General features: G+C 40.1%; 2 protein-coding genes across 2 annotated transcripts; both read left to right on the top strand.

Moving 5' to 3' along the window:
* Positions 1-11622: 11622 nt before the first annotated feature.
* LOC142635103 (uncharacterized) lies at positions 11623-12111 on the top strand. Its single transcript, XM_075809317.1, has one exon. The coding sequence runs from the start codon at positions 11623-11625 to the stop codon at positions 12109-12111; it is 489 nt and encodes a 162-aa protein (XP_075665432.1).
* A 305-nt stretch (positions 12112-12416) lies between these two features.
* Positions 12417-13552, top strand: LOC142635102 (uncharacterized). Its single transcript, XM_075809316.1, has 2 exons — positions 12417-13067; positions 13199-13552. Exons 1-2 carry the CDS (start codon positions 12417-12419, stop codon positions 13550-13552), a joined length of 1005 nt encoding a protein of 334 aa, XP_075665431.1.
* The last annotated feature ends 4304 nt before the right edge of the window (positions 13553-17856 follow it).

Below are 17856 nucleotides of genomic sequence, written 5' to 3'. Positions count from 1 at the left end.
TTTTTATAGTGGAAAAAATGGGGTTTGGAGTAGCTCCCAGACAATGTGAGATTCATTCCAAACCTTAACCACTATTGCAGAAAACTTGCCTTTCTTATACTTCTGAAGCCCTAGCTATGTACGGCGAAATGTGTCTGCGTACGAAAGCTTTGGCCCACGTACCCAAGCCGAGGTTATATTTTCGATTTTCACATTCCTCAAGTCAATTTGATTTCTGATTGGGCTCTAAACTAGCATTGCACTTTAGAGTTGGAGCATCATTGGAGAATAGGGGCCCGATTCGTAAAGTGTACAAAATGCGGTGTCTATAGATGCCCCTCTTTTGATTCTTGAGTTTCGCTACCGGGATCAAAAGAATAAGAGACAAAACATTTTGTTCCGATATACGGCTTGGGCCCAACCTACGCACATGACACATATCACGCATACATGGGTGGGGTGCAACTCTAAAGAGCTGTGTGGGATTCGTATGTCCGAAGTCCCACCTTTATTGCTTGGGAAACAAGCAACGACATGTTCACTATGCTGAAACCTGTTTTGCCAGTTGCAAGCAAATAGTGAGTGACTTACTATCCTAGAGTCACTTAAAAAGAAAAAGAAAACAAACAAAGGGTCCAACAAACAACAAAAGAATATAGGCTTTGTGGTGTCCATTTAGGGCTCTTGCCTCAAACTTCTGCGGGTGACTTGTTCCTTTTATCTTCTTCACTTCTTTCTCTACCTTTTCTGGTAAGACTCTTGCCTTAAGTGACCTTGGTCTCTTTCACTATCTCTATCTCTACCTTTTTCTACCATGTCTGCATATTCAATTCCCAGAGGATATGTGCACGAGTAGTCTTGATTGCTAGATCCATTAAGGATGGTGAAAACTTGCTGAGGAGTAGGTGTGCATGGGAAGGAATCTTCTACCTCTTGCATGACTTACTTAGGGATGAAGAACTCACTGAGGAGTAACAGGAATGGACTCGCTGAGGAGTAGTGTATGGCCCACTGGGGAAAAATCTTTTGCTTCCTTCATGGTTTGCAAAGGACTTTAACAAAGAATCTTCTGCTTTCTTTAGGGGATATTGCTTCAGATGCTTGAACTATTGACAAAGAATCTTCTGCTTCTTTACTGGGTATGTCCTTTGATGATTTTGTGCCAAATTATGGAAGTCTTGAGATATTCCTCTCTTTTTTGAAAAAAAAAAAAGAAATTTTTTTTTTACTATTCATGACTAAACTACATATAGTTTAGTGGTGAGGCCTAAACTACACATAGTTTAGCCATCAGGTGCCTTACCCGCTAGAGTGGGGTGATGAGGTTGATGTGGTCTCCACCACTGACATACAGACCTGAGAATCACATTCGCATGGCTGAATCTATAAGTTTTCAAACTTTTTCTCATTTTCAAGTTTCTCTCTGACCTTCTGTTTTAATGTGTTTGAAGCCATGTAAATGTTTGGGTTTTACTATGGGATGGGTTTAGATGAAAACCTGACACATTAGGAGGGATAGGAACATGTCTAAGATTGATTTTGGATTATGCACCCTTGAAAATGTTGAAGAACTACTTCTATATGTGTTCTTGCGTGTGTGGGCTTAGGCCTGCATACGCAGCTTACATTCATGCATATGCAGCTCTGTTCTTGTGTACACAGGTATGTTCTTGAGGTTCTGCATACGTGGGGATGGGTCTACGTACGCGTGGTCTTGTCTGTGTACATGGGCTTTGATCGACGTACATGAGACACCTGGCAGAAGCCTTACTCTACCCATTTTCACTCCTTTTTTCAACCATTTGACTCCCATATGCAATCCTAGCATACCTTTTTGTCATCACTGTATCATTTGTTTTTATCTTCATTCTTGCATAGAAAACATTATTATCCATTATTTTCTTTTTAATTAAGAATCTAACGTCGTCTTCCTTTTTTTGCAATCACTAACCCCTTATGTTGGTAGGGAAAGTACTAATAAGAATCTAACATCATCTTCCCTTCAAGCCCATCATTGGCCTCCTTCCGAAAAGATCTGTGAGCACTACTTTGGTGCAGTGCCTCATTGAAAGGTGGTGGGACACCACCCACACTTTTCATATTGCTGAGCCGGAGATGATAGTGACTCCCTATGACTTCTACCACATGACCAACCTCAGCTTCGAAGGGGTCATTATTAACTTGGATGGTGCATCGACATCTTAGGCAGGAAGTACTTCATTGAGACCATCCGCTACTTTGACTTGGTGTCGGACTACATGCTTCTCCCATAGAGGACCATGGAGGAGGGCATCTAGATGGCTAGCACCTTCCTTCTTCATTTGCTAGGGGCTTACCTCTTTGCCAATGGTGGGAAAACGGTGTCTTTAAGGTGGTTGACCCTCTTCGAGGACTTGGGAGAGGCATGGAGGGCCAACTGAGGGCAGGTATGTCTTGCCTATCTTTACTCTACCCTTAACACTCTAAGTCGGGGTACTTTACGGCAGCTTGTGGGGCCTTGGAAGATTCTTGAGGTTAGTTCTCTTTCCCTTCTTCGCACTTTCACTTGTAGCTTGTAGTCTTGGAAACTGTATTGTCTTGAAAATTACCATCCTGCATCTGTCATCTTACATTTGTCACCTTGCAAACTATCATCTTGCAATTGTCATCTTGCATCTAACCAGTGGCTTGTGCTTCTTTTTTTCAATAGTAGATGGTTATGTATGGCCTTATAACCCTGGGCAATGACCTAGTTCTGAAGGATTTTCCTCGAGTGAAGGCCCACCTTGCTGGGTTAATTTCTAATGAGGAAAGTTCAAGAGTTCTAGCTTTTCACGCTTCTTCATACATTTCCCTTAAAATACCCTTCTTCTAATTTTGTGTCATTCTAGGTTAACTAGGCTCCATGGGCTGGCTAGCCCCTTCTTGCTTCTCGAGACCTAGAGCCTGTTGCTTTCATTGTTTCAAAGATCACCCGACCCTTTGAAAGAGTAGGCTTAAGGGCGCTATATTTGGCGAAGAGGGTGTGGCGTCAGTTGGTAGGCAGGGATAACCCCTAGATTCCAATGGACCCTATTGAGTTCATGCTTGCCCCACACTCCATGACTGATGTTGAGTACAACTTATAGGGGAGTGGCGCTCCCTTACTCCTCTGGTATATGCTCGATCTCTTCTTTTTCTCTTCCTTTCCTTTACCTTATTTGTCATGCCTTCTAATGTGAAAACGATAACAGGAAAAGCCTACTATCAGTGAGCTCATTGACCCTCGACATCTTCCTTGGAGGTCTATGCCTATGGCCCGGATGGCTTTGCTCGGAGTGAGTCGTGCCCCGTAATCCTAATGTCATGGCTATCCTTTCCCTCCCAACACTCGGGCGGTGAAATCTTTCTTCCCTTTGTCCTTTCTCTTTTCTGCCAATTCTCTCTTTTTGTTTCAGTCACTAACCCATCTTTCTTTGAATTGCAACCTATTATTCAAGAGCACGAAGAGTTGGAATGGCTGGTCGGGAATCTCAAGTTAAAGGTGACCAATTATTCTAGGGAGCCATACAGTCCTGGAAAAGTGGCCCACCCAGGTTGATGCGAACCTCAATCGACACGCTTTGAGACCCAACAAAAATATTGGAATATTTAACCCAGGAAAGCTAAAAATCAGATTTATGATAGAAACCCTGACCCAACGTTTATAAAAGAAACGCGAACCAAAGGTATAAGTTGACCTTGACCCAATGATTATAAAGAATCACGAACCAAAGGTATAAAGTTTGAACGCCACAAGGAAGAATCCTTGATAAGTTCACAGTTCTTGAAGAACCAAAAGAGAGCAAAGCCTCACCTTTTCTGAATTTTATTCAATAATAATCTGAAAAACGTTTACAGACTTCAGAGCCTATTTAAGGACTCCACAAAACTTGACAGACAAGAAAATATATTCTGAAATAACTCCTAATTGATACCTTACCATATCAGGAATCAAGTTTGACCTAAAAAGCATTAAATGCACCTATAAACAATGAAATTTCATATAATACGTACTAAATAATATAACCCTATATAAAAGCTGATTGTGTACGAAATTAGCGGATCCAAAATAGGAAAAAAATCTGCCTTAGCGATACGGAAGTGGAAAGTCAATCAGCCATTAATTCATGCCATAAATCACTCCCAATTAAGTCAGATCAGCCCTAAATAGCTTGAATTAAATTTACTACACTTTCATCTTCCTTTGGGCCAAGCTTGGAACATCCTGCGTTAGAATCAGCCCAAATCTCTTGAATCAGCCCATTAAGTGCTTCTTGGATCTTCTTGGATCTTGCTCTTGTAATAGGCCCAACAAGAACATGCAATGGATCCTTGAATACTTGTTGATTCTCATCACAGGTGGTGGTGATGATAATGATGATGATGACGGTGCTGAGAAGGAGGATTCGGAGGTGACTCCTAGCTACCAACCAAGAAAGAGGCAGCACCATTGATTACCTGCAAGTTAAGACATATATAAAACACAGATTTTTTCTTTTCTTTTTTTATTTTTGTTTTAAATGTTTTTCATTCCCTTTAGCAAATATTTGGATTAAGTTTGAGACAAAGGATTGTATTTAAGAACATCTTTTTACATTTATGCTTTTGATTAGAACATCCTTTTATATTAAGTTTTTCATTCACTTAATTTACAAAATAATAATATATTGTATGTTTCTATACAATGCCTCACACTTAAGCCCAATTGGGATAGCCGAAAAGGCTAACTGTGGACACAAAAGGGGAGTCGCTGCCTAGTTTTTGAAATGGTCTAGGAACCATATATATAGCGTCCCTTCAAGGAAGGTGTAGACAATACCTTTTGTACCCTTTATGACTCGGGCCCCCGTTCCCCAATGATGCTTGAACTCTAAGGTCCAAGGCTAGTGTAGAGCCCAATCAGATATTAAATTGACTTGATGAGTGTTAAAATGAAAAATATAACCTTTTAAATGAGCCAAAAAAAATCTATTTTTAGAAATAAAATGACCAAAGCAGCCCTCATCTTGCGCACATGGGTCCAGCCTACGTACTCGAGCCAAAGCATGCGTACGCAAGCACATTCTTGCAAACGCAACCAAGGTTTCAAAAACATAAGAAATGAAAGTATTCTGCAATTATAGCTGAGGTTTGGAACGAATCCAACATCGTATGGGAGCCATTCCAAACCCCATTTTTTCCACTATATAAAGCCTTACATAGTACATTTTCAAAACATAGAAATCCCACGAGAAAAACCTAAGATTCACTAGAAAATAGTGAATCTAAAGGGAGCTTTTCGCAAAACACCCTCAAGTCATTTTTATTTGATTGGGATCTTTTCTGGCCCTAATCTGTTAAGTTTAAGATTGTTAATCACTATTTTATTGAATTGTGATAGATTTGACTGAGAGGAATGGTCAAAAAACAAGCCTAGGAGCTTTTGCTTTAAGGTATTCTTTTAAACTTTTCTTTTCTTTCCTGCCTTTAATGTTCTCCTTAATCTTGTTTCTGTGTTTAGTTTATGTTTATATATGTTTGTCTAGGTTAGTTTTAGGTTTTCTTCATATTTTTAAGCATGTTAGGTTGCTATATTTACGTTTTTTATTTGTTTGGCTGCTGCTCTATTTTTATGTGAATTAATTTTTCTAGGTAAGGATTTACGTACACATGATCTAGCCTGTGCACGCAGGTTGAACTCATGCATATGCAGACCTGTTCTACGTGCATGATGTCGTTACCCAGAAACCCTAATTTTTGTTTGTTTTTTTCCTGCATTCACATGTTTATTCTGTGTAGCCTCTTTTTCATATGTTTTAAGCCTCATAACTGTTTGTTCACCTTCTAACATTTTTGTTTGTTATCACATATGTAGATTAGGGTTTCTTAGTATTAATGCTATTCATTCACATGTTCATGCACTGATGCCATAGGTGTTGTGTTGCTAAGAGGTGAGTAAAGGTTAAGTCATGCATTAACAATGTCCATGCATTTGTGTTAAGGTTTCCCTTTGATCATATGATAGAACATGTTTAGATGTATGATTAGGGTTTGTAGCATGTTTGCCTTGCTATGATGATATGCTTGCTACCTTGTTGTAGATGTATGATAGGTTTTCACATGTTAGATGAATGCTTGTGTTTGCTCTCTTTTGTTTTAGATTGATAAGTATGTGTGTTTTGGGATGAAAGATGTCATGATTGTATGCATAGATGTATGTTAGTGTGTCTATGAGTATAGATGCAAGTGTTGAGAACGTTTTTAATAAGGTTAAGGTATAAGACACAATGATGGGAGGTCAATCTTAGGGTTTGGCGATTTTGGGTGCCTAACACCTTCCCAAAAGCGTACCTAAACTCCAAACCCAAACTCTAGTAGTAAAATCATAGGTCCTTCCTTAAAAAGACGTTATATTCATGGTTTTTGGACCATATAACTAGGTGGCGACTCCATTTTCGTTGTGCCCACAGTGGCGACTCCACTAGGGATTATAAGTTTAATTCCTATGTGTCTTATTTCTTAACCTTAATAAAAACTTTTTCAATACTTGTTTGCACTCACATTCACTAGTTCTTTTGTCCCTTAACCTTGCTTGGTGATGAGTGGGAAGATGGAAGGCTCCATTAAGGCCCAAATTTTTCGAAGTTCATCCCCCCAACTCACTATCGGTGCCATCACCTATAATGGGCCTTGAGTACATTAAAGGTTTGCTACCAATCCACTCTAGGGTCCACTTAGGACTTCAGTTGAAATCATAGCCCACCTAGTTGTGAGTGACCTACTTATCTATCCCTTTGGCCTTAGGAAGCCTACCCACACTAGAGAGATCTTAGATCCTACCATGAAGGGTACCCTCTATATATCTCTTGTTTGTTCAACCATATATCATGTGTTCACCTAATTCTAAAGGACAAATAAGAGTATATAAATGGAAGGGATGGCCCTAAAGTCATGGTATTCCCTAAGATGTTGTGGGACAAAAGAAAAGAAGTTCTCACATATGAAAGGCTCGTCCCTAAATCCAAAAGCATATCTTAACTTGAAAGGTTCATAAGACCATAGCTTGATTACTATCGTAGGCCCAATTGGAAAAAGCCCTTTTAAAAAGAGGACTTTGGGCCTAAGGTATCAAATACGATATGGACTTAGCATCCAACATCCTTTAAAGCCAAAATGAACATCTGATGAGAATCAACAAGCATTCAAGGATCCATTGCATGTTCCAGTTGGGCCTATTACAAGAGCAAGATCCAAGAAGATCCAAGAAGCACTTAATGGGCTGATTCAAGAGATTTGGGCTGATTCTAACGCAGGATGTTCCAAGCTTGGCCCAAAGGAAGATGAAAGTGTAGTAAATTTAATTCAAGCTATTTAGGGCTGATCTGACTTAATTGGGAGTGATTTATGGCATGAATTAATGGCTGATTGACTTTCCAGCTCTGTATCAGTTAAGGCAGATTTTTTCCTATTTTGGATCTGCTAATTTCAGACCAAATCAGCTTTTATTTAGGGTTTTATTATTTAGTACGTTTTTTAGGTATTTTCCTTGTTTTTAGGTGCATTTAATGCTTTTTAGGTCAAACTTGATTCATTATATGTTAATGTATAAATTATGAGTTATTTCATAATATATTTTCTTGTCTGTCAAGTTTTGTGGAGTCCTTAAATAGGCTCTGAAGTCTGTAAACGTTTTTCAGATTATTATTGAATAAAATTCAGAAAAGGTGAGGCTTTGCTCTCTTTTGGTTCTTCAAGAACTGTGAACTTATCAAGGACTCTTCCTTGTGGCGTTCAAACTTTATACCTTTGGTTCGTGATTCTTTATAATCATTGGGTCAAGGTCAACTTATACCTTTGGTTCGCGTTTCTCTTATAAACGTTGGGTCAGGGTTTCTATCATAAATCTGATTTTTAGCTTTCCTGGGTTAAGTATTCCAATATTTTTGTTGGGTCTCAAAGCGTGTCGATTGAGGTTCGCATCATTTGGTATCAGAGCCAGGTTGAGGTTCGCATCAACATCCCAAATCTTGAGCCTCTTTGTTGTATGCCTAGGCACAAAATTATGAGAATTTCATATACTTTGAAAGGAAGGCTACAAAATATTCTAGCTAGAGGGCTATTTCAAAGAAAAATATTGTGATGAAATAATGAATAAAAATGAAAAGCCCAAAGGTGATGAATACATTGTAGGCCCAAGTTTAAGACAAAGGGTTGAAATTTCTAAGTATATTCTAATGAAATCCCAATAGAGTAAGATAAGAGCTTTACTGTAAATGGACCAAAGCCCAATGAAACAAAGGGCAATGATCCATCAGAGGAAAGGGAGTGACATTGTAATTGGGCCTCCATTAAAATGAACTTAAGAATTTTCCAAGAATATCTAAAAGTAAAAGGGACCTTTCAAATGGGACATCAACTAAATAAAAATGGGGCTTCTTTCCAAACATCACTCCAATCCAAGTCCAATGGAAGGCGAGACATCCAAATTGAAGGCTTATCGAGAATGAAGGATGGACGCTACAAGTGAAAAGGTCTTCATGCAAAAGACACTCGACTATGTAAAGGCGCAAGCTGAGGTCCTTAAGAAGATAATAGGTCATCTCTCCGAAATTGAGAAAAAGGAAGCTGAGAAACAAAAGGTTGGGCATGAACCAAGTGGGCTAACTCAAGAAGCTATCAATTGCGTGATGGCAGAAGGGAAAGTTTGCCTGCCTATACCCAAATTCAAGCTGCAACTAAAGGATGCTCTGGGACCATGGACTTTCAAGAGGGCCCATGTCAACAACTTTTCCGAATTGGGAGACGCGGGATCATGGGAAGATCACGATTGGCCAGAATGAACCTCGAAGGTAGGGACAACCCAAGTCACTCGGACTTACTTCACACTTGAACGCAACATGGACCCTTCTTCAGATGACGACCAATACCTTGTAAGGAACAAATAAGAGGAAGGAGACAATGAAATGATTAGCTATGCACGAGAGCAAGGATATGTATGACGTGACCGAAGCTATGCACGTGTGGGAACCCTTGAAGAAAGAAGATGAACTAAAAAAGAACAAATGAAGGAATGGCAAGCCTTGATGATAGGCCAAAAACGTATTGACCCCTTGTGATGGATTAATTGATTAATTAGCCAAGTTTAATTAATTAACCAAATTAACATGCAAACACGTGGTAGCACAAACAAATCACCAATAAACTAAAGTGCAGCAGAAAAAATAAATTGACACGGTGATTTGTTTACGAATGGGGAAAACCTCCAAGGCAAAAATCCCACAGGGTGATTTTAAGGTTACCACTCCCGAGAATCCACTATTATCACAACAAGCAGTTACAAGTAAAGGAATCCCAGTACCTTCTACCAACCTACATTTGAACCCTTACCCCAATACCCAATTGGACTTGTTCTGTAATGACAATCTCTCCTTTTGATGAACGGCTCCCAGTACGTGACTAACCAATTGCGCGGATCCCAGTACGCGACTTCAATCACCAACTTGAGAAAGATGTTGGCTGCAAAGTTCTTCAATTCATCATCACAATGAAAAACAAGAAGATGCTTGGTTATAAAACCCTACGGTGCACATACACAGTAGCTTCTTCACAAAGAGATGAACTAGGGCAAACTTTGTCTCCGGTCACAAATTGCTTAAACAAACTTTGCTCAATGCTTGTGCAACTTGTGTCTACTTTGACGGCCCTTAAAATAATCATTTTATATGTCTAGGGTTATGAGAAAAGAAGGCTCGAAGACATATCCACGGATTGGAATCAAAACAGATCTGAAAATCTGTTTTTCTTAAATCTCGACAGCTAGAGGTGTCGAGATGCTGTTGAGCAGCTGTCGAGCCTCGGGGCTGGAACAGCTTCTTAAGCTCGATAGATGCTAGCTGTCGAGCTTTAATGACAAGCACTTCTTCAACTTGTATCTTGAACGGACTTGCATGGCTTTAACACTTGATCTTGAAACCTTGTTTCTTGAAGTATTAAAAACATCCTAGATCTACCCAATTACAAGCAAAGTGCGTTTCGTCAAAGGATTAGCCAATTACATAAAAGAAATGACATATGTTCTTAACAAGTGAACCACACATGTCCTAACACTTGAGAGAGAAAGAAGGAAGAATTCATCATACCTATTATAGGGCCCATTAATAATTGGACTTGGGTTGGGTTTTCTAAGAACATGGGGAAAAAGTTTTGTAATGCAAATTCCAATGTACTTTTCAATATTTTCAATAAGATAAATCCTGATTTGGCTTACTTTGATGTGTCCCATACATTGAAATTCTACACTTAAATGATCCAAATGAATTTGAAAATGAAAATGAAATTGAACCAATGGAACCAACTCTTGAAACTATTTATTTGGGCAATGATGAGAATCTACGCTTAATTAAAATTGGCTTAACTTTAAATGAAAAAGGAAAAAAAAAAGATCTTCAAGAACTCCTCATGGAATTTCAAGAGGTGTTTGCATGGTCCTTTGAAAATATGCCTAGAATTGACACCAAGATAGCTCAACACCACATTGATACCCATGACCACATAGTGCCTATTAAGCAAAAATTGAGAAGAATGAGGACAGAATAGCTTTTAAAGATCAAAGGGGAAGTCACCAAGCAACTAAAGGAAGGGTTCATCAAACTCGTACACCAAGCTGAATGCATACCCAATGTCGTGCTTGTACCTAAGAAGAATGGAAAGGTGAGGATGTGTGTGGATTTTAGAGATTTGTATAAGGCATGCCTTAAGGATGACTTTCCCCTCCCCCACATTGATGTCCTGGTGGATAACACGGCAAGAAGTGACTTGATATCCTTCATTGATGGTTTTTCAAGATACAAACAAATCAAGATGGCTCCTAAGGACATGACCAAAATCACATTCACTACCAAATGGGGAATCTACTATTACACGGTAATACTGTTTGGCCTCAAGAATGCTAGGGAAACTTATCAAAGGATGGCTACGGCCTTGCTACATGATATGATGCATAATGAGGTAGAGATGTATGTCGATGACATGATAGTGAAATCCAAAGATAGAGAAAGTCACACCACGAACTTACGGAAGTTCTTCAAATGGATTAAAGAATATAAATTAAGACTAAAACCATTAAAAAAAACACCTTTAGAGTAACCTCAGGAACATTGTCAGGGTTCCTAGTCAGTGATAGAGGAATAGAAGTTGACCCATCCCAGGTCAAACCCATATTGGAGATACCTCCACCTAAAAGTGAGAAAGAGATTAGGGGTTTCTTGGGTCGACTACAATACATTAACTAATTAATTGCCAAGCTCATCTCCACTTGTGAGCCCATATTTAAACTCCTAAGGAAAAATGAACTATGCACATGGAACGATGAGAGCCAAAAAGCCACTTATCAAGGAATATCTCCTCCACCCACCTATCCTAGGGCCTCCACAACATGGAAAACCCTTACTCCTATACCTTTCCATCATAGGGGATGCGATTGGATGTATGCTTGCACAAGAAGATGATAAGAAGAATTAAAGAGCCATATATTACTTAAGCAAAAGATTCCATGATTACGAGACTAGGTACACTCCTATAGCAAAGTCATGCTTTGCGCTTGTTTGAGCCGTATAGAAATTGAGACATATCGTTTTACCTTTCCAAATATGGGTGGTGGTAAGAATGGACCCATTGAAGTACTTCTTTGAGAAGCCCACATTGAGTGGAAGATTGTCAAGATGGTTGATTTTATTGGTGGAATTCGATTTGAAGTCTGTGGCCAGCAAAACTATCAAGGGAAGCGTCATATCAAACTTTTGTGCCAAGAATCCCACAGAGGGGGAAGATGGTAAAGAAGATTTTCCAAATGAAGATATTTTGGATGTTGAGTTAAGGACATGGAAAATGTACTTCAATAGAGCCGCAAACCAATATGGGAATGGGATAGGAATACTCTTGATTACTCCCGAGGGATCTCACATACCTTTGGCAATCAAGTTTAACTTTGAAGTGACTAACAACATTGTTGAATATGAGGCTTGTATCTCCGAAATGGAAGCTCTTCAAGAAATGGGAGTAAAAGAGGCTGAAGTCTTTGGGGATTCAACTTTGATTATAGCCCAAGTGCAAAAGTTGTGGAAAGTGAAGGAAGAACATTTGAAGCCTTATTAACAATACTTAGAGGACTTGACCAAGACCTTTAACAAGATTGAATACACAATCATCCCTAGAACTCAAAACCAATTTATGGATGCCTTGGCTACTTTAGCCTCTATGGTTGAAAGACCTGAGGGAGTTTGGACACAACCCTTATAGATTGAAAAAAGTTATGAAGAAGTGCACCAAAGGAAGATCGAAGCTTCAGTAATGGCTATAGAGGAAGAGGAGGTTTTGTAGTACTATGACATCATGAAGTTCTTAGGACTAAGGCATATCTGAATGGTGCCGATAAGAGAGAGTGTTAATCCATTAGGATGATGGCAACCCAATACATCCTATGTGGAGGAAAACTCTATAGAAGATCCTATGATGGCGTTCACCTTCGTTGCTTGAAGAGAGAAGAAGCCGAGAGTGTAATGGAAGAAGTTCATCAAGGAATTTGTGGCCCTGATATGAATGGAAGAATGTTAACCAAGAAGATTCTAAGGATATGGTACTACTGGAATACAATTGAGACTGATTATGTGGACTATGTGATAAGCTGCCACGATTGTCTGACACACATCAACTTAAACCATGTTCCACATAGTGAGTTGTATAGCATGACTTCTCCATGGCCATTCTTAGTTTGGGGCATAGATGTGATTGTAAGGATAGTTCTTAAGGCTTCATATAGGCATGAGTACATTTTAGTGGCAATCGACTATTTCACTAAGTGGGTGAAAGCGGCCTTCTATTTTTTGTTGAAGGCTAAGCACGTAGCTCGATTCTTAGAAAACATCATCATATGTCGATTTGGGGTGCCCCAAGTGATCATTTACGATAATGGTTCCCACTTTGAAGGTGAAGTCCAAAGGGTCATAGAAGAATATGGCATTGAGCATCACAAGTCTTCACCATATCGACCACAAGCTAATGGGTCCATGGAAGCAGCCAATAAGAATGTGAAGAATATCCTAGCCAAGATGGTACTAACTATAAAGATTGGGCCAAGAAGCTTTCATTTGCCTTATGGGGTTATAGAACCTCTATCCGTGTAGCGACTGGGGCAACACTTTAATATTTGGTTTATGGTAGTGAGGCGGTGCTTCCTATTAAGGTGGAGATACAATCTTTGAAGGTATTGGTAGAAACCAAGGTCCTAGAAGAAGATTGGGTTAAGCTGAGATATGAACAATTGGTTTTGATAGATGAGAAGGGAGCTAGGGCACAATACCGTGCACAAGGGTACCAAAAAAGGATTGCTAGAGCATTCAACAAGAAAGTGAAACCAAGAAACCTTAAAGAAGGGGACTTGGTTCTAAAGATGCTTAGAGATGAGACTTTTGATCCAATAGGAAAAATAAAGCCTAGGTGGTTTGGGCCTTTTATCATTAAAAAAATCATGTCTGGAGGTGCTACAAGAATCACAGATTTAGATGGGGAAGAGATGTTTCGCCCCCAGCGTGGATAGACTCTGGAAATATGACATCTAAAAGAAAAAAGCCTGCTAGGTTGAAAACCCGAAAGGGTGGCCTAGGAAAAAATTAAGGCAAAAAAACCTCGGTAGATTGAAAACTTGAAAGGGTGGTTTAGGCAAAATTAGGTGAAAAGACCATGGGCATGGCAGAAATTCCTCAAAGGACTTCATGGACAAAAATTACATGGCAAAGGGAAAAGAAAAGAAAAGAAGAAAAAAAAATGACAATAAGCAAAGATAGTAAAAAGGGAATTCTCTCATTGCTCAAATTAAAAGATAATAAGTTTGTTTTAATAGCGGAATTGGGACATTCCAATCCTTTATTAAATTCAAAAACAAAGACATGAGAATCATAAAGGTGCATAAAAGTAAATTATGGTGGCCCTCAAAGGTGGTCACTCAGTCCTCCTTGCCTTTTTGCTAGTCCACGTATAAGCTTTCTTGTCCATTAGAATCCACTTCATGTCATCCTCCAACATTTGCTTGTAGCTTGTAGTGGGGTAGATGTATTTGAGAGGAACAATGTTTTTTGTCACCCTACAATGCGGTCAAGCCTCACTAATCCTGCCTAAGAACCTGTTGGTGAACACCGCAATGTGGAAGGCACCCTCATCATCAAGAGCTCCTTGACGCTCTCCAAATTGCCTTGAGATACGACAAATGGAGTATTAAGAACAGCAATGAACCCCATCCAAAGTCACACAATGATCCTTACTGCAACTATGGACCATGCTTGAGATATGTCACCATTCCATGACCCACTGAATGTCAGTCTCCTTAAGGCCACCCATAAACTCCATGTACGCTTCAAAACCCATGACATTCTGAGGCTAGGGGTCTCTAAGATGTCTAGGAAGGTAGGTGCTGAGGGGCACAGTAGGAGGTGGAAGCAACCAAAGCATCTCTTGTAACCATATCTAGAAAAAAAATAGAGAGAAGAGAAGAGAGGGAGAAAAGAAAAGGAAAGAAAAAAGAGAGAAAAGGAAAAGAGAGAGAGAGAGAGAGAGAGAGAGAGAGAGAAAAGTGGGAGTGAGAAAAAATAAAGAAATAATGATGAAAGACGATATAAGGTGCCTCAATGGGTTGAAAACCAAAAGGCAATCTATACAAAATTAGAGGGATCCCACTAAGTTAAGAACCCTAGGCAAAAGATAGGGATTATACCTGAAGAAGAAGAAGAGAGTCTCCTGCGAAGAAGATTGCTTCCCTCCTTTGAAAGGCATCCAAACCATTGATAGTTTCCACCAAGATCAAGCCCATTGGATTACCCCTCTTTAGCTCATAAGCCACCATACATATTCAAAGGTCCATAGAATATGACTATTGAACCAAGAAATACCTTGCAAGGGCACATAAGCAAAAGGCACGAAGGTAGTACAATCGTGGCCTCTCACCCTCAAGAAGGCCTGAACTGGAAAAATAATCAAAGACCAACCTAAGGTTGAGTTTACCAAAAACATGCCATCTATTGGTTGTAGTTTTAAGGATGCCCAACACAACTCACAGCAAGGAAGGAAGATCCCCACCCATGGTAGGAAAGATAAGATCATCAATCTCTAGTTCACCCATGATAGCAGAAAATTCCTCAATAGTGGGGCATAGTTTATTCCTTTGAAGTGGAAAACATGCCAAGAAGGAACCCAATAGTTGGAATTAGCACAAAGAAGAGGCTCATCCACCCTAATTTCGTCAGGGAAGATGCAAGAAAGGCCATAGGGAGCAACAAAATCCTTGAAATCGGGAACAAGCTTCCTAATCCAAGTGGAGACATCAAGAGGTAAGTTTTTTGCCATTAGGTGACCTTGAAAAAGTGTTCTCTGGATGGGAAAAACGTTGGTGAGGGTTTTGGACCCAAACGACTACTTTTATACCTAAGTAAGTCAGCTAGGGTTTTTCTAATTCATGACCCACACACGAGGAATCAAGCCTGCGTACGCAAAGTCAAAGCTGTGTAAGCAGGCTCATCTCCACACACGCACAACGCTTGGCAGAAGCCCATGTTCCCCTATTTTGAGTAGAGTTTTCTCTACTCCCAAGCATCCTTAGGGTTCCTATGACCTAAACAACCATTCAAGACATATTCCAAGCACAAGATTGCAAGCATCAAAGAAGCAAAATTGTATAAAAACACAGAATTTATCATTATCTTGTAAATTAAGTGCTAAGTTCCAATCAAAAGCATAAATGTAAAAGATGTTCTTAAATACAATCCTTTGTCTCAAACCAAACCCAAATGTTTGCTAAAAGGAAGAAAAAAAAAACGTTAAAAGTAGAAAAGAAAAAAAACTATGTGTTGTGTATATGACATAATTGCAGGTAATTAGCGGTGCCGCCTTTTCCTTGGCTGGTAGCTAGAAGTCGCCTCTAAGTCCTCCTCCTCACCACCACCACCATCATCATCATCATCACCACCGCCTGGGTAGGCTGCTCCTCCAGGACCATATAGCTCCATCGAATAGTTGGTCATCTCCAGCTTGGGGTTCCTAGCCAGCCACACCAACTCCTCATGCTCCTGGATAGAAGGCTGCATTTCAAAGAAAGAGAGGTTAGTGACTGAAACAAAAAGAGAGAATCAGCAAAAAAGAGAAAGAACAAAGGGAAGGAAGAACTTACCACTCAAGTATTGGGAGGGAAAGGATAACTCATGAGATTAGGGTTATGGGGCATGACATGCTCCCAAGCAAAGCCATCCGGGCCATAGGCATAGACCGTCCAAGGGATATATGGAGGATCATTGGGCTCATTGGCAGCATGTCGCCCTATTACAATTTCCCACATTAGGAGTCATGACAAAGAAAAAAGGAGAAGAACAAGAGTTTGAGCATATTCCTGAATGGTAAGAGAAGGCATGAGGCGAGTGATGTTGAACTCCTCATAGTCCAACCCCTTAAGGAGTCGCTCAGCATAGGAAATAGCACTCCCCCACGAGTTGTACTCAGCATTAGTCATGGAGTATGGGTCAAGTATGAACTCAGGTGGGTCCCTTGGAATCTGTGGATCATCCCTACCCACTATCTAGCACCTTACGCTCTCTACTAGATGTAGAGCCTTCAAGCCCGCTCCTTTAAAAGGTCAAGTAATCTCCGAAGCAATAAGAGCAGCGGGCTCCATGTCCCAAGTAGCAAGAAGGGGCTGGCCGGCCTATGGGGCCCAGTTCACCTATAAAGACATACGGTTAGAAGGAAAGTATTCTAAGGGTAATACAGGAAGAAGCATAAATAACTAGAACTTTTGAATTTACCTTATCTGAAGTCAACCTTGCAAGATGTACACTCACTTGATGAAAATCCCTCAGAACTAGGTCAGTGCCCGGAGTTATAAGGCCATACCTAACCACCCATCACTACGAAAAAAGAAGAAGCACAAGTCACAGGTTAGAGGCAAGATGACAGCTTGTAAGATGATAGTTTGGTAGATGGAAATTTGCAAGATGACAAATGCAAGATGATAATTTTCAAGACAATTTAGTTTGCAAGACTACAAGCTACAAATAAAGGTGCAAAGAATGGAAAGAGAACTAACCTCAAGAAGCTTCCAAGGCCCCATAAGTTGTCGTAAGGTGCCCCGGCTAAGAGTGTCGAGGGTGGAGTAAAGATAAGCAAGACATGCTTGCCACCAGTTGACCCTATGTGCCTCCCCAAAGTCTTGGAAGAGGGTTAGCCACCCCAAAGACACCGTTTGCCCACCATTGGCAAAGAGGTAGGCTCCCAGCAAGTGGAGAAGGAAAGCCTTAGCCATACGGACACATTCTTTCATGGTCTTCTGTGGGAGGAACACGTAATCCGACACTAAGTCGAAGTAGTGGATGGTCTCAGTGGAGTACTTCCTCCCCAACATGTCAATGCCTAGCGGCACACCCGACACACTGTCCAAACTAATGATGGCCCCCTCAAAGCTAAGGTCGATCATGCAATAAACGTCGTAGGGAGTCACCGTCATCTCTTACTTAGTGATATGAAAGGTGTGAGTAGCATCCCACCACCTCTCAATGAGGCACTACACCAAGGTGGCACGTGCAGACTTCTCTGGAAGAAGATCGATGATGGGCTTAAAACTGCCTCCCGGATGTAGCCCCTAGTTTCAAGGGCAAGCAAGTTGAACCATTCCACCACCTTATTGTTGCTTCCCTTACCAGCATAAGGAGATGATGACTGCAAAAAAAAAAAAAAAAAAAGGTCATTTGATTCGTGATTCAAGTGAAATTCAAGGAATATGACTTTTTTAATGCAAGAGTAAAGATAAAAATAATGATATAGTGACATTCAAATGCAAAAATGACAAAAATGTGTGTTAGAATG

The sequence above is a fragment of the Castanea sativa genome, chromosome 5 (genome assembly GCF_040712315.1).
Source record: "Castanea sativa cultivar Marrone di Chiusa Pesio chromosome 5, ASM4071231v1".
NCBI classification, from domain to species: Eukaryota; Viridiplantae; Streptophyta; class Magnoliopsida; order Fagales; family Fagaceae; genus Castanea; species Castanea sativa.
The sequence above is the reverse complement of the archived record's forward strand: the minus strand, read 5'-3'. Positions and strand labels throughout refer to the sequence as shown.

Coding starts and splice junctions, on each gene's coding strand:
- LOC142635103 (XM_075809317.1), top strand. CDS start 11,623: ATGGACCCATTGAAGTACTTCTTTGAGAAGCCCACATTGAGTGGAAGA.
- LOC142635102 (XM_075809316.1), top strand. CDS start 12,417: ATGGCAACCCAATACATCCTATGTGGAGGAAAACTCTATAGAAGATCC. Junction 13,068..13,198: donor AGAATATCCTAGCCAAGATG/GTACTAACTATA, acceptor CTTCCTATTAAG/GTGGAGATACAATCTTTGAA.